The 22,192-nt window shown below is 44.8% G+C and overlaps 1 protein-coding gene across 1 annotated transcript in view; it reads left to right on the top strand.

Moving 5' to 3' along the window:
* LOC138505067 (mucin-5B-like) overlaps positions 1-22,192 on the top strand; it is a 490,455-nt gene that overhangs the window by 368,253 nt on the left and 100,010 nt on the right. The window contains exons 16-17 of the mRNA XM_069625390.1: positions 19,150-19,288; positions 19,379-19,489. Of these exons, the coding sequence (XP_069481491.1) occupies positions 19,150-19,288; positions 19,379-19,489 (250 nt within the window). The remainder of the gene's footprint in view (positions 1-19,149; positions 19,289-19,378; positions 19,490-22,192) is intronic.

The following is a 22,192-nucleotide window of genomic DNA, read 5'->3' as shown; positions in this document are numbered from 1 at the left end:
AATACGTACCAGGTTTTATAAAATACTTTCATCATATTCACTATTCTTAAAACAACAAATATGAGCACGCTCCAACAATCGCCGCTTAAGCCTCTGTCTATCTCTGGATCGGTTCGAACCACTTGTTCCTTAAGATCCTTAACTTTGTTTCAATTCATTTTCAACATATATCAATTTTCAACACCTTAACTCAACACAAACACAGACAGACTAGTCGACATTATACTTTTATTGAAAAATACTGCGTGATCACCTTTTTTCTCCTTGTCGCTAATAAATATCCTGTCACAGGATTTAGCTTATCTCCTTATGTAAACCTGTTTACACGTAGCCTAGGGACTCCGACTGGAGTGTGAGACAACCTCTTCTAGACCCCCTTGGGTCAGGCATCTGGGTGCTTTTTTTATCTCTCTCTCTACTCAATTTTTCCTATTACTTTTAAATTACCACAATCCTGTCCCCTTAATTTGCCATTTCCTTCAATCTAATCACCATTCGGTCTTTTAACGTCTCCTCCTCCAACCGACCACTTTTGCCTTCCATGCGCAAAGCGCTTTTAGAAACAAGGTAGGGATTTCATCAAAGAGGGATCCTGCCCACTTTCTCGGTTTTCTTGCAAGTTTTCATCTTTGGCCGCTCTCCACAGGAAACCCTGCAATCTTCCGGCTAGATGGTGCAGAAAGTCTGATCGTCTGAAAATCTAGAGCTAACAGGTCAATGGGTCTGAACCATCCTATCATTGCTACCACACGACTATGTGGGCCTTAATTTAGTTAGCGTGTCATGTAGGTGGATGGGAACAGAATAACTCCATACTCTAATAATCAGACCAACTCAGGAAGAAGGCAATGGGCCTCATTACAACTCAGGCGGTCCGGAAATAAAGGTGGCGGTAAACCCGCCGCCATCGTTGTTTCCGGACCGCCTGATCCCGACTCCTGCAGGTCTGACCTGGCGGGTTTAACACCGCCCGCCTGCAGGCGGACGAGGAAACACCGGCAGCATTACGAGATGCTATATAATGGCGGATTTGCCTGCAGTCTATTCACTACGTATAGCCAGCTTCTATGATCACTTATTCTACCTGCGTTGCTGCATCTGTACATTTATTAAACAGCTTGCATTTTCTGCAGTGCTTTTCACATGTGCAATCTTTGCACATGAAAGTTTACACGATTGTTTACTTCGTCATCAGTTTCTATAAGGTCCATACATTTTCATCGTCAGCCAGTCTTCTCATTGCGTCATGCTCGTTTCTTATGACATCAACAACTCCTCTTTCTCTCTTTTTCATATTCCTTCAGGTATCTCCTCCAAGAGATTATTGCTGCTTCGGGAATACATTTTATAGAGTTTACTCAGTGGGTACATTTTCTTGAAGACAATGCAGAATAGTCACAACTGCTGGTGTCAAACATAGCACTATTTCAGGCTTCCAGTATACAGGTAGTAGGGGGGCAGGACTTCCTGCAGAGACAATTGGCTGCTCCTCTACATCAGTAATACTAAGGTTTGACTGGAGACAATTAAGCAGGATGGCCTGTTTGACTGTGTCAAAAGCAGAGGATAGATCAAGGAGAATAAGGCTGGAAGGGAGATTAGAGTCAAGATTGGAGAGCAAGTGTTCACAGGTGTTCTGGAGAGCAGTTTCCATGCTTCTGAAAGCTCTAAAGCCAGGCTGGTCTTCATGGGGGCAACCAACAGATTTAGTATGTAGATTAACCTGGGAGATGGCCAGCTTTTATAAGAGTTTGCCCAGGAAAGGAGTAATGGAGATCGGACGATAGCCAGAGAGGAAGGATTGGTGCGTAAGGGGGTGCGTAAGAGAGTGCTTAAAGGGGAGGGGAAAGTTCCAGTGGCAAAGGAGTGATTGCAGAGTTTCCAATACCCAGAGAATTTTTGAGCCGGATGTGGAAGTAACGCTACACAAATCACTACAGGAGTTGAATTGTACAGTGTGAAGAATTGCTTTGTGGAACGAACATTTTCCAGCCTGCTGCTGCTGCATGTAAACCAGCGCTTGGAGTTACCAAGAACTCGCGCTGAACAACGCTCGCTTCCAGGAGTATGCGGAGCTGTGGTGTTGCGGTCACGTGATTGACCACGTGACCTTCCCTCGGCACAAAGCACAGCACAATCCACCCTTGCGGCGTTAAGCCCGTCGGGGTAAAGGGTGCAGGCTGTTGTATGGCTGTTTGGTGGCGCAAAGAAGGGGTCCTTGGTGGTTACATGTAAACTTTGGTGTCCAGGCACCATCTCCCCGTGGGAACAGCTTTAGTGACACATGCCTGAGTGATGCGCAGAGGAACCATCCGTGCAGTAACTGCAACATCTAAGAGAGGAAAAGGAAAAACCAACGTATCCTCATAGTGCATTGTGACACCCACAAAGACTGATAACAGGCCTGACTAGTCTCTATCTAGAGAGCAAAAATCCTAGCGGGAAGCAAGCACCTACGCCTCTGGATACAATACAACAACATTCTGGTGGAGACTGTGGGCCTATACGGCCTTTGATCCACACTTTTCCAAACGGCACCAACAAAAACGCGGATTCAAGCACATATCAAGACATCCTCAGCCTAACCTTGCACACAGATGGAGACTGCGGGCCATCTTGGCCACCTTCTTGCAAGCGACTATACTTACAACGCACAATATAGCTCCAATTCATCTACTATTAGACCAGGAAATGACCCCCCCACAAACCAGACTGCAAACAAAGAACACGGGCACTCCTAATATGAAGAGTAAAGGCAGCAGAAAACAGGGCAAAAGCCACGGAGAAGCAAGTGACGATTCAGCAATGGAATTTGGCATAACAGATAAGGAATGCTAAAATAAGGACTGTAAACAAAATACGACACCAAAGTCCAATGACAAGAATTCCACTAAAAGCATATACAAAGGAAACGAAAGAGCTAGAGCACAGCCCATAACAGAGGAAATCACCCCTGCATTAACCGAAAAAAGTGATACAAATAGAGACATTGGAATAAACAAACATGATGAACAGGAATATAACAATACAGAGGAGAAAAGAGACCTAATAGAGCAGAGACAAGAAACAGCAATCGAAAACAGGAAATCAGATTACAAAGCTAAACCTACAACAACTGAGGAGCAAAATAATCCTACGCCCACAAACAGCGAAGCTAAAATGGACATAGAAAGCGACAGACAAGAAAAGGAAATAAAAGCCACAGCCGAGGACCAGAAAGATGGAAAAGAAATACAGAAACGTAAGATGACACAAGAGGACGAAGAGGACGAATTAACACAGCAACAGAAAGCCAAAAAGGCAAGAAGAAAATGGCAATCACTCTATGAGAGCAGAAGACAATCACAACTGATGCTGAACAAAGAAAACCACGGAAATCGAAAATCTTATGAAGAGCCATGAAAAAAGGAAAGAGGTATTTGGCAACAAGCAGCAGCACAATCCAATAGTTGCAAACAACCCCAATGCACAAGAAACACAAGAAAGCAGGAAAAGAATGGAGAAGGAACGCAAAGATCATAAGATTAAAGGCAGTCCCTTTACAGAGGAACCCTTTAGAAAAAATAACATGTCATTTTATCCGGAGGAATCATCCACACCAAACATATGTGGATGCGAGAAAGGCCATAACAATGAAATGGCAAATCCATCAATGCTGGACCTCCAAAATATGCTAATTACGACAACAACCCAATCACTAATTCCATACATGAAACTGCAAGAAGCTCTAACTGAGACAATAAAGGACCAAGCAACCTTACTGGCACTAATACACTCGAAACAAATACATCAAGACGCATATATGAAGAAACTGCAGGAACGGCTGGACATAGAAGCAAATGCCAGCCAGTTATGGCAAGCAAGGTTAATCGATATTGCAAGGAGTGAACGCGCTGGAAAATCTGATCTAACGCCCGCGCTGATCACGATGATGACCGAAAGAAGCTCTCCGAGGAAACAAAGAACGAGTGAACAAAAGAACAAATATGCAACCAACCGAACAACAAAGAGCAAAAAGAAGCAGAGAATACAGCTCCAGATGATGAGGCAGAAACAAATAAACAAAATAATTCACACAACAACCAAGTGGGAAACCTAATTGATTTGACCGAGCCTTCAAATCCAACAGAGAAGTCCACAAAAGACAACTGGGAAAAACCCAAAACTTACGACATCTTCAGCAAAGGAAGTAAAATGAAGACCGGAGAAGACAAAACAAAAACAAGTACCCACGGAAAAAACAAAAGAAAAGCAGGCTCACGCGCGTTCCTGAGAAACCTAAAAATCCCCGGGATAGAAAGTGCAGGGAAAAAACCAAAAGAAACGCCAAAGTTAAAGTCTGCGCAAAAAATGGTAAATGGGGAAATGACAAAGAAAATAGAACCACCAAGGATTGAAATCAAAAGCGAAGAAAAACTAATGGAAGAACTGATGGAGATGTCAGTACACGAGGATGAATTTGTTGACCTATCAGAAGAGGCACAAATTCAAATGACCCAAGATTCAACGATCACCATAGATCACTATGACGAAAACCACCTGCATGATTCAAAACTATTTGATTTCTCCCTCGAAGAAATATCAAATGAGGAAATACAGGATATAACCAAATCACAAGAAGATTCAGAAATTTAATCAAGAGAAATAAGAGGAAAATTGACGTATGATTAAAAAAGCAGCTCCGATGAATATGAAACTCCAACTGAACAGAAGAGAAAGAGAAGAGAAGGACGAGAGGCGACAGAGAGAGAAGCGGAAACAAAAATACAACTGCCGACATTCATAGACCCATATGAAAAACAAAAAGTCCCCAACACAAGATAAAACTGCAAAGAATAACGAAACAGAATGACAACTTGATTTTGAATCGTACAAACATACTAAGACTGCTGCATGTGATACCGGACATGAAAGACTTATCAACCAGAGACATTCATACCATTGAATTCACTGATGACATAACAACAGACCAAGTATGGATTGAATTTACGAACCAAAAAGCCTTAACAAAGATGACACAAAATGAGATGATTGTAAAACAACTAGGCCTTTTACCTAGCACCACCAGAACAGAAAGAGACCAAATATGAGAAACACCAAACGAAGCCCGCTAATCAAGAAATGTTGCCACAGAAAAACAAAGACTACAACAGTGGAAAGGAAAATAGAAACACACCAAAAGAGACGCATACAAGGAACAAGAGAGATGCCAACAGAACAGAGGAAGAAATCCAGCGGAAGTGGCAGGATTCAAGGAGAGAAAAAAGAATAAGGAGACAATTAGATGATTCAGATGCAAGTGAACAGGAAAGCCACAACAGCCAAAGATAACAACGAAAGAACCAGAGAACAGAACCGCTCTCAATAGGCTCCTGGAATACACGTGGACATAGGCACTTATTTAGAGACACAGGAGAAATACTAAACGACTGTGATATATTATGTATACAGGAATCCTGGATAACGACTCAACCTATATGCGACGGATTCACGACACTGATGAATCCGGCGATACAAAGGGAAAAGGGCCGGCCATCAGCAGGACTACTGACTATGATAAAGTTCACAGCTAATATGGAAATAATAAACTCAGAAAACATCTTACCATGGGTACAGGCGACCACAATAAAAATTACCAATACTCAAGTCAAAAATAACTCTGATAGAGGTGCGGGGAAAAACCTCTTTTGGTGCATAGTCAATGTATATTGGAATCCCATTGCAATAGAAGAAGAAATCTTCATAGATAGTGTATTTTCAACAATTGACCAAGCCAAAATAACACACCCAGGTATAGAATTTATCATCTGCGGCGACCTAAATATACATCTGTTTAACAGCGAAGGCTGTGCATTAAACAAGAATGCATTAGTAAATAGAGCAAGGAAATGGAACAAAGAAATTGCAAACCGACAACTGCTCAGATCAGATTGTATGGACAACACAGGGAGACGCATGATTGAAACCTGGGCAAATGGGGAAAAAAACTGCAATAATATTCTATATCTACATGTCGAAAGAGATACACAAAGAGATAAAAGCTGCCAACAATCTCAAAAACTTGAACAGCGACCATTACATATTGAAAAGAGTCTTGAACATTGTGCCCATGAAGAAAGCAACCTGTCTTCTACCTAGTATGGAGATAAACAAAGGAATGAGCAGACTAAGGATCAGCCAGCAGAATGTGGGAAAACTTCCAGACATTATGACCAAATATAACTTAGAAGACAAACAAAAATTGAACTATGCTTGGATCCTCCTCCCATACAAGAAAGAGACACAAAGAACCCAAAAAGTATGCAATACCATCAACATGCATACAATACGAAAGTTGCACAAAAAAAGAAAGACCTGAGAAATATAATAAAGAGAATGTAAAAGATCCAGCAAGCAGAGTCAAATGGGCTAAACAACAACATAGAAACTGGATGAAGAATAATAAGGCGATGATGATGCAAGCAGATGCTGAAAGCATGCTACATGCCATGAGTAACCGGAACGCAAGACAGCTATGGACATTACTTAATGCACAGCCCTGGACACAAGATGCAATGACAATAAATGTACCAGAAGCAAGCTGGATAAAATATTACAGGGAATTATATGGAGAAAAGACACTGAACAAAAAGAATGAAAAACAGCCAAAGAACCCTACATGGCAGTTTGAGTGGGACATGGATGATATCAATGAAGCAATAAAGGGATTGAACACGTCAAGATCACCAGGGCCTGATGGTTTGACTAACATGATAATCAAACAAAACCCGGAAGCCTGGGGCGCAATATGCAACAGCATATTCAATCTCATCCAGAAAACCAAACACATACCAAAAACGTGGCAGCAAGCCACTATAATTCTAATCTACAAAAGTGGCCCAGTGGGAGAACCCTGCAATTACCGCCCTTTGGCCTTACTAGACCCGTTAGGGAAAGTATTTGGCAAAATTCTCCTCAACTAAGGAAAAAAAATATGCAAAGAAACAGACTGGATTCATAAGAAATATAGGAACCATTATCAACCTTTTTATCCTGAACCTGCTAAAACAACAAGCCATACAATCTAAGACACAAATCTATGCGGGATTCATAGATCTAAAACTCGCATTCAAGACAGTCAACAGAAATCTCCTTTGGAAAAAACTCAGGGATTGGGAATGTCCAAGCAACATCCTGTAACCAATCAAGTTATTGTACCAGAATACCTCAATAAAGATAAGAATGAGCAAAGAAGGTACACTCTCTGGCAACATAAAAACAACTAAGGGACTAAAACAGGACTGCCCCTTAGCTGCCACTCTATTCCACCTCTACACAGCGGACCTAGAAGAATGCATCTACACGCCCCGGATTAACCCACCGAAACTGAATGGCACAACAATAACATGCATCTTGTAAGCAGATGACATCGTTGTACTTGCCAAAACACCAAGGGGCCTGCAGATAGCGTTAGAAAATATACAATCCTACATGGACAAAAACCAACTGGTAATAAACGTGAAGAAAACGAAAATTATGACTTTGAAGAAACAACATTGCAAGAAAAGACCAAAATATGCATTCTTCATTGGAAAGGAAAAAATAGAGGAAGTCACTAAAGTAAAATATCTGGGAATATGGCTAAATCAATCGGCAATAGAAGCAGAATCAATTGCACTCCTCAAAGGCAAAGCACTTGCGCTAGCACACCAAGCAAAGGTACTACACGCAAAATACAGGAAATTCTCCATGACACCAGTCACAACCTTCTACAAACAGAAAGTGATGGCAATACTTACATATGGCACAGAGACAATGCTGAATATAAAAAAACGTATGGCAACAAATAGAAGGTCTGTTCTGGCGCAAAGTCTTAAATCTACCAACATCATTCCCCATGCCACGCATCCGAGCAGAACTAGCTCTACAATCTCTACAATCTCTTGTCTGCTGGAAGCAAATAGATATGTACAGAAATATAATAAGCGAGAACCACCCCACGCCAATAGAAATTATACAAGACCAAAGCAGTGGGATGATAGCTCAACCCCTCGAAATCTGGAAAAACTTAATAAAAGCAAACTGTGAAGCACATGGAATATCACGAGACCAACTCGTAAATAGACCACAGAGAGCAAAAAAAAAGACTAAAAGAAAATGATTGGATAAAGACAATCAAGGACAGGTCTAATTACGCAATGGATATCCTGAGCACAACAGACATCAGACCAATTAATAAACTACCAGAATACCTAAAATACTTTCCATCAGCAAAAATCAGAGACACCTTCATGAGGATGAGACTGAATATCCTGCATACACGAAAAGTCACGGCTGCGCGGAAAATAATACCAGAGCACGAAAAATTCTGCAGATTTTGCAGCGATGGAGCAACAACAGTTTAGTTTAGTTTAGTTTATTTATTTGTAATGCACGCCAGACCCAAGGGTAACCGGGCGCAGTGAAGAGAATATGCAAAGCTTACATAGAATTACAGTGTTACAAAGAATTACAATGTTACATAATTTACAGTGATAGAGAGATAGGTATGTACAGACTTAGCAGGAAGCAGATCTGATCAAGAGATAGAGGCATTGCTATAAAGCGAGGCGGTCAGTTATATACAATGTTACTATAATTATTTACATTTGCGATAGATCTCTAATAATACATATATACATTCAGATAAAGTAGCATAACACAAGTGTCTAGCAGTGCATTACATATTTTTGTCATTGAGGTGTTTGATAAGATTCATTCTAAAGTGTAAGAATGGTTGGTCTGTTCTCAAGTTGTGTGGCAGGGCATTCCACCATTTAGCGGCTAGCACGGGGAAACTGGTGCCGCCAATTTTAGCAAGTTTAAATCTAGGAATTACCAAGCAGTTGGAGTTGGGAGTTCTTGTAGGCCTACTGGAGATTTTTCTTTTTATTTTGTCCATCAGGTAGCTGGGAGCAGCGTTATTGAGGGCTTTGTGCGTCAAGGAGATCATTTTTAGATGGGTTTTATTGTCGGTGGAGAGCCATCTGTATTGGTGTCTGATAGAGGAGATAGGTTCCCTTATATTTATGCCTAGAGCAGCTCTGAGGGCATTGGTTTGTAAGATTTGTAGCCTTTGGGTGATAGTTTTGTTAGCACCACTGTAAAGGGCATTACAATAATCAAGTCGGGATAATATTAAGGCTCTCGCTAGGATCATGCAACTATCGTTAGATAAGAAGGGTTTACCTGCTCTTATTAGTTTACAGGTATAAGCTGTAGTGGAAGATAAGGAGTTAACTTGTTTAGTGAAATACATAGTGGAATCAAGATAGAACCTAGTGTTTTTACTTCTCTCGAAACCTTAATGCTATTGCCATCTATGTTAAACATGGAGTAGTCCTCGCCTAACTTGTTGATATTGGCCTGCGTGCCCAGGATAATCAGCTTGGTCTTATCATCATTCAGGCAGAGGCCATGGGATGCCATCCATGCCTGAATAATAAGGTACACCCTATTCACCAACTCCCTCTCCTTACTGTGATCCCCAGAAAGCGGGAGGAGAATCTGTGTATCATCTGCATAATTAGTGTAGGTGATACCTAGAAGGTCCAGATCATCGAAGAGGGGTTTAGTGAATATGTTGTATAGGGTCGGTGAGACACAAGAGCCTTGAGGGACTCCGCATATGATTGGTGAAGGGTCGGCTGCTGCCGAAGGGGAGAAGACTCATTTTTCTCTCGCTCAAAAAGGATTCAATCCATTTACTGGCATGGGTGGAGAAGTGTGCAGCAATGTCCAAGTGTTTGCAAAGGACCTTGTGGTCCACTAGATCGAAAGCAGCTGAGAGATCAAGTAGAAGGAGGAGTGCTGTCTTACCTTGGTCTCTCAGTTCATCTATTTGGGTCTTTAAATCAATGAGGGCAGTTTCGGTTCCATGGAGTGGACGGAAACCAGATTGTCTAGATCCCAATATATTATGTAATTCAAGGTGTCTTTGAATTTGTGTATAGGCAATCTTGTCTAGTATTTTCAGTAGTAATGGGCCGATAGTTGGTGGGGATGAGGGGGTCTAGAGTCTGCTTCTCGAGAAGCGGGAGCACCCATGATTGTTTTAGATTAGCCGGGATGTTACCTGTGGCGAAAGAGGCGTTTATTAGTTTGGAAATGAACGGTGAGAGGTCTCTAGCAGCGTCTTTTATTAGTTGCGCTGGGCAGATGTCACCTTTGCAATTCGAGGGTTTGAGGGAAAGGATAGTTTTCTCTACCTCTAAGGTGGTAGTTTTAGTGAAGGAGAATTTGTTGGTATGGTCATTGGTGGTGTCATTGAGTGGCGGCTTATTTGGGAGGTTTAAGGATTCTTTTTTTAGTTGGATTTTGTTTTGCAGCGTGGTAATTTTATTTGCTAGGGCAGTTTGGATATCTGTACACCAGGTCTGGTCCTTAATACAGGTATCTGGTATGGCAATGGGAGACTCAAGTTCTTTCAGGATGGAGAAGAGTTCCTTCATGCTTGAGTTAGAGTTTGCAATGCGAGCATTGTAAGAGTTACGCTTTGCTAGGCAGATTTCATTTTTGTAGTGCCGAGAGGTGTTGGTTAAGTTGACTTTGTTCTCCTCATTTGGACAGAGTTTCCAGTCTGATTCGCATTTTCTTTTGGTTAAGCGCAGGGCTTTAAGTTCTGGTGTGAACCACTTGTTTAAATGTGCCTTGGGTTTGCTTGTTCGCATTTTGAGTGGGGCAACTTTGTCCATAGTAGTACGCATGATATTATTGTATTCGTTGACCAATGCACTAGGGTCGAGGTTGTCTGGCAGTGCATTTAAGGTTGGAAGGATCAGGGGAATAATCTTATCCACTGTAATATTCTTTTTGTTTCTTGTGGGGCAGGGTGGAGCCACCTGTAGGACAGGAATGGGTGGTTTAGTGGTTAGTAGTTTAAAAGACACCAGGGAGTGGTCGGTCCAGGATAGGGGCGTAATAGAGGAGACTATGGCTGAGCAGTTGGAATCAGCGATCCAGTCAAGTATTCTGCCCTTCACATGGGTAGGGATGTTAACTTTTATGGGTTAGTCCTAAGGTGTTAAGGGTATTGGCAATAGTTGATGCATGAGCATCTGCTTGGTCATTGAAGCCAAGGTTAAAGTCCTCTAGTACCAGCAATTGTGAGGTAGTTTTGGTATTGTTGGACAGAAGGCTGTGCAGATCCTCCTCAAAGGTTCCAAGTGGACCCGGTGGTCTGTAAATTAGGTGAATAGATAGAGTTTGGGTATTGTTTATGGGGATTTTCGCAGTGAGAGTTTCACAAGATTGCATGGTTGTGGCAAGGTCTAATCGTAATGATAGGTTTATTTTGGATATACTGGCGATTCCACCTCCACGGGAGCCTTCTCGGTCCTGCCTGGATATGGTGTAACCGTCGGGAATGGCCAACATGAGTGATGGATCTGCCGCATTGTGTAACCAGGTCTCGGTTATAGCAATTAAGTCTAGATTGGCTTCTATAATTAGGTCAGCTGTGTCGATGGCGTGTGCCACTAGGGATCTTACATTAAGGCGTGCTCCCTTAAAGGAATGTCCTTCAGGGTCCATTTTAGTTAGGGCAGTATTTGATGAGTTAGAATTTGTCTTGAGCTTGAAAGTTTGGATATTTATGTTCACTGGTAGGGAGTGAGGGGGATTGGGACCATTACATATCTTGGTATGTTGGGCTTTCATTGTACGCTTTATAGCGGGAAGGGATCTTCTAAGTGGTTCATAGAGTTTATTGAGTCTGGCGCGTAATTTGAGGTTTCTCTCGTGAGTTGGAATAGGCTGAGAGGTATAGGCTAGTTGGCCTGGCATGGCCTGGTGCATGGGGCTGGTGTGGCCAGAGTAGTTGAGTACCTTGGGAGTGATGGGTGGGAGAGGAGGCGCGAGAACTGACTTGCATGGGGGGACTTCAGTATGGCACTTCTGGGTACTGGGGGCATAAAGCGTGGCCACAACAGAAAGTCTATACCACATAATAATGACATGCACAGTTCTAAACGAGAAAATAAATCTTTCCGTCGGATGGTTCATCCAGAACCAAACAACACTCTCGTCTGAAGACAGATGGGCTTCAATCTTAGCTGGGAAGGAAAGAAAAAGGACATACGCTGTGGTTTCATACTGGAATAACATCATGGAACAGGCACAGATGGGTTGACAAGAAAGGATGAAAAGAATTGCTGAACTGGACAGGATACGATATATTAACTAGTATGCCACAAAATCTGGAGAAAGAAAGAAAGAAAGAGTCTGAAGATATACAGATAAAATGAAAGGTTTGAAAAGTAAAACAAACATTTTTAATAAAAAATAAAAAAAAAATGCAGAGTTCGGCCAAAGCTGGATCAAGGGTGTCGATGTGTTCCTTGATAGCTCTGGATGAGCAGGGGAGAACCTGATTTGATGAGACTCTTATAGATCAGACTTACCTAGAAACATCGTCAGGGGTGAACAGGTGATAGAAGGAGAAAGGAGAAGGAGAGACGGCCTCAGACGGGCCAGGAGTAGTGTAGGAGGAGGAAAAGGAGGTAGGGGAAGAGAGGGTGGATAGGATGTCCTGAGTTTTAGTAGTGCAATGAAAAGCCAAGGCTGTACCGAGGGCCTGGGAAGGAACAGGAGAGGTAGAGACTGCAGCAGAATTGGCTAGCTCCTTGCAGATTTTGAAACGTCCGGCCGAGTTGCGGCTTGGATGTAGGCTCTCTTCTTAGAGAGGACAGAGAGTCTGTACTGCATTTGGAGCAGGCGGCAGGCAGTTTGTCAGAGGGTGCGCCCGAGGCCCTCCACTTACTCTCCGCCGTCCTTCACTTGCATTTAAGGGCGGCAAGGTCAGAATATGCACAGTGAAGCAAAAAGGGTTGAGGGGGTGGCAACACTGAAACGAAGCATGGCATGACATATGGATGCACTGGCAGCACCTGCACCAGCGACAGGAGGCATTCAAGGGAGGCATTCAAGGGAGAGTACATGTCGGACACACCTGGACACATACGCTGATGTACACACTGCTGCCATCACAATGACACATTAGACCACATGTACCACAATCCATCAGGAATGTGGCACTGCGTAGATCCACACAGCAGCACCCAACAGCATGTCCACCCATGCCACAATCCTGTGCCCACGTGCAGTCACCTGGGACATGCCACAGAGCACCCGCCACATTGCCACAGGGTGCATGCACAGGCAAAGTTATGCATGACACCATTTACACAAAGGCTGCACAGACATCACACATACACATTGCATGGGTGGGGTTCACACGTGCACGGACACAGCCAACAATGCCACACTATGTTGTGATAGCAGACCCATGTATGAGACAACTGACTGATGTTTGATAGCCACACCATGCAGGAGACTCTGGATATTCGCAGCCTGGCATGGCTGATGTGCGTGACCCATGCACACTGCATGAGACCACCTATAACCATGCCCACAGCCGGATCCGTGTATGCATTGAGCGCACCTTTGGACTCCTCAAGGCATGATTCCGTTGCCTAGATCGCACTAGTGGAGCCCTGATGTATGCCCCTGATAAAGTTGGGAAAATTGTTCTGGTTTGTGCAATGCTACATAACATTTGCTTAAGGAGGAATGTGCCACTATCCCCCTATGTGGACAGGCCACACCCAGAGGAAGAGCCAGATGAACAGCATGAAGCAGGAGCCAGAGCAGCCACTCCCAAGGATGACGTGAGGGAAGGAAGACTGGTCCGGCAGGCACTAATAGACAATTCTTTTCTAGTATATTACCCTGGCTCAGTACACTGCCAGCACTGTGAATAAACTGCACATGAACACAATCGGGAATGTCCATGCATTATTAATGTCCAACAAAGTTTTATATAACATTTTGCACCAACTATCCCCCCTCCCCACCACCAACACCTCAGCACACAATCCCCATTGCCCCCGCCCACCACCAACACCCCAGCACCAAATCCCCCTTCCCCCTGGCCACCACCAAAACCCCAGCACAAAATCCCCCCTCCCACCAACAAAACACCCAGGATCACAAGCCATTCCCCCACCACCAACACCCCAGCACTCAATGCCCCCACCCACCACCGACACCCCAGAACACAATCCCCTTGCCCACCTCCAACACCCTGGCACACAATCCCCCCTCCCCTGGGCCATCACCAACACCCCAGCACACAATCCCCACTCCCCCTGCCCACCACCAACACCCCAACACACAATACCCCCACCCCCACCCACCACCAACACCCCAGCACACAAGCACTCCACCTACCACCAACACCCCAGCACACAATTGCCCTGCCCACCACTAACACCCCAGCACACAATCCCCCTGCCCACAACCAGCACGCAATCCCCCCTCCCACTCACCCTCCAAGAGTCCATGGCATGGGCACGCGGGCCAACAGTAATCATGCCAATCACTATGGCAGTTGCCTCTTTCCCTGACTACCAGCAGCTGGTGATCTGGTGCACATCTGGTGCAGGGATTGGCACCTAGGGGTGCTTTGCTGGGAAACCTTTGTAGGTGTAGTAGAAAGGGAAGAGATTGAGCCTTCCCCCTGGAGTTGTTGTCGTTGGAGCTCATTGCTCTAACAGATGGCCTCTGCAAGAGCACAGACGCCCTCCGTCATTTCACTCACCATTTGGCCAAATGCCATCAGTGCTGGCGTTAGTGCCCTCTGGGTCCTGGCATTCTCCTGCGTCACCCTGCGTGTTGCACCCTGAATTGCATCATGTATCGCCTGCATATGCCCGGATTGGGTGTGGCCAATGTCCTCCATCTCCCATTGCTGCTGATCCATATTCCTCAGCCTCTACATCAACATACCCAATGTAGCCGTGAGCTGTGGTGGTGAGTGGGGGTGTTGTCGGTGTGGTGAGCCAATGGAGAGTGTGTCTGTGTCTGGCTCTGGCGTTTGCAAGCTCCGGCGGTGTGGTGGGCTCTCTGGTGTGGCAGAGGCCTGTTGGCAGAACCTTCGCCTAGGGGTTGCTGGCACTGCTGCATGATCAGACTCACTGCTGCTGTCACCCTGTGCCTCCAATGTCATGGGACTTGGTGGCTTGTCCTTCGTGGCGGTGTCCACTGTGGTAGAGGTGTTGTCACATGAAATTGGGCTGCTCCTAGAGGGCTGGACAGTGGGAATGGGTCTGCTCCTGCTGCGAGACAGAGTGGCTTGCTGTGTCTTCCGCCAATGTGTGGCAGGACTGCCCCTTTCCGGGGGGAGTGGTGGTGGTGGTGATGTCTGTGTGGCGGGACTGAGCACTCACAGATGGGTCAGATGCCTCTTTGTCCTCTGTTGCCTCTGGCGTTGCTTATGTGCATCATAGGTGATGGCATTAGGTCTCATTCCACCATGCGTTTTGGCATGCATGGCATTGAATACACAATGACAAGTGGGACACCGGCTATTGAGATGATGGACAGGCCTGCTCAGGAGCATTTGCAAGTGGATTTACAATGATGGAAACAGGTGCAGATATGTGGAGGGACACATAGGGACTTTGCATTTGGCCAGTGTGGGGATGGCAAGATGTTGGTGCTGGAGCATCTGTTATCTGGCTTGCATGCTTCTGTTCCCCATGCACCCATGTTGCCCCTGCACGTATTATTTGGTGGGGGGGTGGGGTACATGGCACTGGCAGGTCCCTATGGGACACTGCTGTGCACCCACCATGGGTATGTGGTGCATGGCACGTGGATAGGTCCCTTGGCTATCCTCAACACTGCTCTGACTCATAGGGGTGGCCTTGGTGCACCGGAACATGGATGCTGTGGTAGGTGGCTGATGTGGCACCCACTCACTGCACCCTGTTGCAATGCTGATTTCATGGGTCTGTCAACTGGGGCATGCTGTTTTAGTCATTGTTGCATGCACATGGGTTAGGGGGCTGACTCACATTCTGCCTCCTGGCTTCCCGGGACCCACCTCCGCACCTCCAATGCCCTCGATGCCCCCATGTCCAACACAGAACTGCACTTGTCATCCCATGCTGTTAGTGCAAGTGGCAGCACAGTCCCTCCACTAGTGGCCATCCTCTCCTGCCAGTGCTGTGACAGCAGTCCCCGGACCCGCAGGTCGTTCCAACGTTTCCTGCAGTTTTCGCTGTCCCGGGGAATGCTGGACACTGCTGTAAGCTTCTGGATCACCATGTGCCAGATGGTTGTGTGGCGTTGTGCGGAGGTTTTCCGCTGCCTCGACCCGTATAGCTCATTGTGTTTTGCCACTGCCTCATCGGCAAGCACCACCAGCTCACCCTCACTCGATTTTGGCTTTCTGATGCAATCTTGGGCTGCCTTGGCCCTGACCCTCTCCTGAAACATTCTAGCTGGTTTGCTGGTGTGGATGGCTGCAGGGAGCGCTGATATTTGATGGATTGTGATTTTCAAAAAGGTTGCCGCAGTGCTTCCAATTCCGGTGGTGACACGTTTCCAGCCAGCGCTAATTGCACTGGTGCTGATTGCAGCGCCAACAGGCGTTAGCGCTACTAGAACAGCATTTTTCGGCAGTAGCCCATTTATAGATGCTATTTCCAAAGGGTGCAATTAACGTCACCGCTGGTGCCCTATGGTCGTGCTCGCATTGTTGTGATGCAGTGTTATTTGGGCCATGGGGCACGGCGGTAATGCTACTTCTGCTCGGTAGAATTAGCGCCTGCTTAACTCCCAACTCGTGATGAGGCCCATCTTCAGAAAAAGACAAGCCCTTAAATAGTCACTGTTTTGTGGGAAAAGCTGAAGGAGGTGGAGTTTCATGCCTGCTGGAAGAGCACTGCAAGGAAGGGAAAAAATCCAATGCCTTAAGTAGTCAAATTGTCAGGAAAAGCTTGAGAAGGCAGAGCTGATGATGTGATCGGACACTCTCTTCTGAGCCTGGTTGAAGAGCACTGTCTTACATGTCATATTAAGCAGACCCTATTCAATCACCACATGAATCCTCAAGCATGGGATTAAGTGAGGGATGAGATGGGAGGAGAATATGCACAATGATCTCTCTTCTGCATCTTCCATCTGTTTAAACATGCCCCCGTAAAAGAATAGCCATAGACTATTCAGATTGAGCAACTACTTCTACATCATCACCATTCATTGAAATCCCTCCTATTACTTTCCTCTATCTTGCTCTCGAACCAAAACCCAGCTTAACCATGACTCTGTTTTGTAAATGTGCGGGTCCAAACTGCATCAAGAGCCCGTCATTATTTTGTTGTGTGTTCTACTATTATTGTTCTGTTAGGCTATTGGACCTAAATGCTAAATTTCTCTGGGATGCTCAGCCCCACATAACTGAACTGCTTATTTTAAAAATTCCTTTAAAGACTTTGTGCAGTGCTCAGAAATGACAAGGCTGATGGTCCATGGATTCTTAGTGAGTTGAGATCATCAAGGTAGATGATTGAGTGTGAAATTGGCCCTCAGTGATGAGATTGGAGATATCATCAAGGAACAACCGATACCTGTGAGTTTGGCGATAGATGAGCTCAAAAGTGGCTGTCTGTTTGTGTGATAGTGGAAAGTGGCAAGTGAGGATCTCCATGGAGATCAGAGGCACCTGGTTGAGAAAGGTGCAGGGACTGTTGGATATGTAGATAGCTTCCCCATGTGGTTGGCATTTCAATTGCTGTAATTGGTTGGGATGAGGCTGTCGAGGACGTTGTGAGTGGTTGGGGTAAGCCATGTTTTAGTGATAAATACTGCATCAGGCTCGTTTGTGGAAATTAGGTCACCAAAGTCGGTGGCTTGAAGCATGGACATGTGAGCCGATCCTATTCAATCACCCCGTGAATCCTGAAGCAGGGGGTTAAGTGGGGGATGCTATATTTCTCTGGAATGCTCAACCCCACATTACTAAAGAGCTTATTAAGAAAATTCCTTTTAGTCATTATGGGGTGCTCAGAATTGACCAGGTTGATGCTGCCGTGCATCACTGATGAGACTTCCTTAGTAGGTATCCTATTTTCAAGAAAGAAAATCTCAGTCTTTACATTGTGGTAGCTCATGCTTGATCAGCTGTCCCCCTAAAGGCTTAGCTTGTCAGGGGCCACTTTTCACCAACCAGAATCAAATTATGCTCCATAATTCCATGGATTTCTGAAATCACATCAAGAACGGCCTTTCACTATGTATGTATGTATTTCTGTCACCCTTCTGATGTTTGCCATTGAGTCATATCATATAAGAGAAGAATCTAGATAAACATTATGTGAAAGGGCCTTTCACTCCACACCCTATCACGCATATGCCTTTTAGTTCATAGCAAATCCTCAACTTGATTATAATTCAGTGGAATACTCGTATAATTAAGCTGCTGTCTTTCTTTCCACCGTGTAGTTATCAGTTTGGGCTCCATTTGGTTTCTGATGCTGCCGCACCCTGACAGCACTCATTTTGTACCACACTAGGCTCTTGGATCATCACATTATTATCCTCACTTGGCTCATCTCTATGGCAGATACAGGTGTATCATCTCATCACTCAGGCTGCAGACACAAAACATATCACATTTGTTGGCCACATCATGGCAAAGTCTATCAGCCAAAACCCGGCTCTGCAAACACTTTAGTCTACATTCAGGCACAGTCCATTATTTATTAAAAGAGTAACCTCTTTCAAACCAGTCTCCTTAGGCTGACTCAAGGGCCAGAACCACTTTAAGGGCCTCACCAGAGGGTATCAGGTAATATTATCCCCACCAATAATATTGCCATATATATGTCATGGGGTAAGGCCATAGGCAATATTATTAGTGGGGATAATATATGGGGTTATTGGGACCGGCGTTTGCGGGGGTGTCCTCCGCTCCATTAAAACATTTAAAACAATTATGGGGGGTGCAGGGTTGTCCCCCACAGGTCCCATGGCTTAATATCGATATTTCTGTATGGCAATATTTTTGAGGGGATATTAACGCATGGAACTCAGAGAAGCCCTTCACAGAGCTCCCAAGAGACACATCCTTCCTGCACTCATCTTGCTTTCACCCCAGAAATATACATTTGAGCACTACTCACCTTTTACTTCAACACAAGGACATTTCTGGAAGCAGGACTGCAGTAAACTGTACAAAGGATGTGAATCATGAAACATCATTCACAAAAACATTGTTAAACTAGTAAATCAACACTACAGTGTGGCAAAAACGTTTCACAATGTTTTTTCCTTTGTACTCCACAGCACCTGTAAGAACCGGATGTGGCACTGTACCAAAAAGGTCTGTTTAGGAACCTGCATTGTGTATGGGGACGGACACTATGTCACATTTGATGGCAAGCGCTACAACTTCAATGGGGACTGCGAGTACACTTTAGCTCAGGTAAGAAATCCTGCTAGTCTAGGGAGGACTGTTGAGCAACATGTATTTCTTAGATTCTGTCTAATGTACCGTTTCACCATTCTTTTTCAGGACCACTGTGGGAGTGATGGCAATAATGGTACTTTCAGAGTAATCACTGAGAACATCCCATGTGGGTCTGCTGGGACCACTTGCTCCAAGGCTCTGAAAATCTTCATGCTTGTGAGTATGATTGGACAAGCCTAACTATATTAGAAGGATTGAAGGTGGCTTAATATCATGGTTGTGTAAAAATTAAGACGTTTACCAACTGCCGGTGGAGCTACTCAGTATTTTCATACATAGGTGGCTATTTTGTAATCAAACTGTGGCAAATTTGAGAAAGATAACTTATGTGACTAACTTGTCATATGAAAAAACAGTTCTTACATCCTCTTACAAAATGCTCAATTAATTTAAGATCTAGTCCCATCATATTTAGTTTTGACAGAGAAGCAATGTGAGACTACACAGTATAGCTTTACAACCCAAACCAAAGTTTAACAGTGCAATCCAAGGTCAAGACAGGCACCTGAAGGTAGAAAAAGAAGGTTGCATATACTAAACAAATCAGATATTTACTGGTTAGGCCTCACTTCGTGGGAATGTGTTCTTATCACTGATTCAACAGGGATTCTGTAGTAAGACCCAACTAAAAAGGAAAAGTATCTTACTCGTACACCTTATTCTCCTTTACATGTAATGGCATTACATTTATTAACACAGAGGCCAATTCTTTAAAAAAACGGGCCATCTAAAAATGATACTTTGGATGTTTGATGCTCTAATTTATGTTAAAACGGATCTCTCAGCATTTCATAACTTTCTACAGACACTCAAAAGCTTTGTTTGTGGCGTAATCTCATGATTGTCATTCGGCCCCTTGTAAAATGTTTGTTGGGCCTCCTGTGTTTGCCGGTAACCCGCCGGTAATTCCGGCGGGTTATGGGCAAACCCGCCTTACAGTCTCTGCACCCAATATCCCGGTATTAATCCAATGTTAAAGGTGCCAGAGCGACGGTAAGTTCCCAAAGGACTCCATGGGATGGGATTTCCGGAATCCCTGGTACGGGTAGTACCAGTGTTGGTGAGTCCAGCATTTTTCTGCCGGTAGTGGCCTCAACTACTGGCAACTCAGGCTTGCCAGTAGATCAGTGCCCCTACCGGCAGACTTGTGCTTTGCCGGTCTGGAAAAAATGCTGATGCTGGAATTACTGCAGATTTTTTCAGCATTTTGTTCAAGTTGCAATGAGTGCTAGGGAGAATTTTCAGTTTCTGTGGTAATTCCCTTTAACCTTAGAGGCCCCCAGCCCTTTGCTGGAATCTGGGACCTTTTTGATTTTAACCTCCTGAGTGAGTGGGTCTTTTTGCCACCTACTCATGCCTTCTGCCTCCAACTAAGATTTTGTGTTTCTTATGTTTTCATGGAGTCTGGTAAACTCTGTAGGCATCTTCTTTTTATATAGTAACATGCAGCACCCTTTGTGCAGTGCCATAGAGGAGTCCCTTGGACTCCTCTAAATGTTTAAATACATTTTCTCGTGTGAACTACAGTTCCCAAGAATAGTAGGACAACGTTTGTCTTACCTTTTTCCTTTGTGGGCCCAGCACGCACCATCTTATGTGGATTGCTGGGGGTGGGTACTTAGTAACTCCTTATCCCACTTCTCATGTAACTATTTGTTACACTAACTAACTTGAATGGCTGTTCGCAGTGGTTTGTCTTCACTACCTTTTGTGCAATTTATCTGTTGGCTGATTTCTCAGCAGCAGTACAGCACCCTGGGGTGACCATTTTACCAAAATGGCGCCTGTCTTCTTTTTTCGCCATTTCTTGCTTGTAAGTTCCTTCTGGACATTTACTCTGTTGGTTAGATCACATTTGAGTCCATGTTGGGTTTGGCCTTTGGCAGGCTTCAGCTCTGAAGCCCACCCAGGCTCCAGTGTGTCTGGGAATGCAGGATGTGATGGAGGAGCCCTAAACCTCACTAGCCATTGTTTGTAGGCATGCCTGGCCAGAACCAGTTCGAACTGGGCAGGTGGCTCTCCTAGACTACCCCCCCCCCGTGTGATTGACAGCTTAGTGCTGTGAAACAATGAGATTTCGCATATGAGGCGAGGGTTTTGGGACTACAGGCAGGGTCGACCACTGGGAACATCAAATCCCAAAAAGAAGACACAGAAGAAGCTAGCAGCCCCTTCCAGGGGCGTTTAAGCACTGATGAAGTCATGCAGCTGTGCTGACCCCGTTTTCCCATCAACATGGAAGCTCCGCCAAGGAAGACCTCTTCCCTTAGGCTGGTGGGAACAACAAGCGTCAAGACCTGCTTCGTTCTGAGCCAACCCCTGTGTCTCTGCAACCTTCCTGGGCTGCAATTGTGTAATACCTGGGGCACTCAAGTGCAACGTCTTTAGAAAGGAGAATCGGGCTGAAACTTCGCAGGCAACTGCATGAGTCTACAGAAGCACGAAATCTTTTCCCAGAGTCCCCTCATAGAGCTCAGGACAGAGGGACCGAGAAAATTCCAACCAGGGATATTTCGTTCCTCTTTGGCGCTGAGAAAATGCACCAAAACCATGAAGAGCTGCTGAAATTAGTGGAATTCATTGCTCTAGAGTCGCTCTCAAGAGTGCTGCTGCAGAAGCCCGCCTGCCGTCCTCCCTTTCATCACCATGACTAAGGTTCAGGAACAAGGGTCTGCATCAAGAAGCAAGTCAGCTGCAACATCTTCTTCAATCAATTCTAAGGTGCTGCAGGGCTTTGGGTTTAACCACCTTTAGCCAAATCTAGTGCTTACTAGCTTGGGGAGTGCTTCTTTCTATCCTTTTGAATTACTTAAATTCACTTGTGCAGGCCTAACAGCTTGTGCACATCAGGTAGGCTCT

Source organism: Ambystoma mexicanum, chromosome 11, assembly GCF_040938575.1.
Source record: "Ambystoma mexicanum isolate Mex_15411 chromosome 11, UKY_AmexF1_1, whole genome shotgun sequence".
Classification (NCBI taxonomy): Eukaryota; Metazoa; Chordata; class Amphibia; order Caudata; family Ambystomatidae; genus Ambystoma; species Ambystoma mexicanum.
This window is presented reverse-complemented; position numbering and strand designations above follow the sequence as displayed.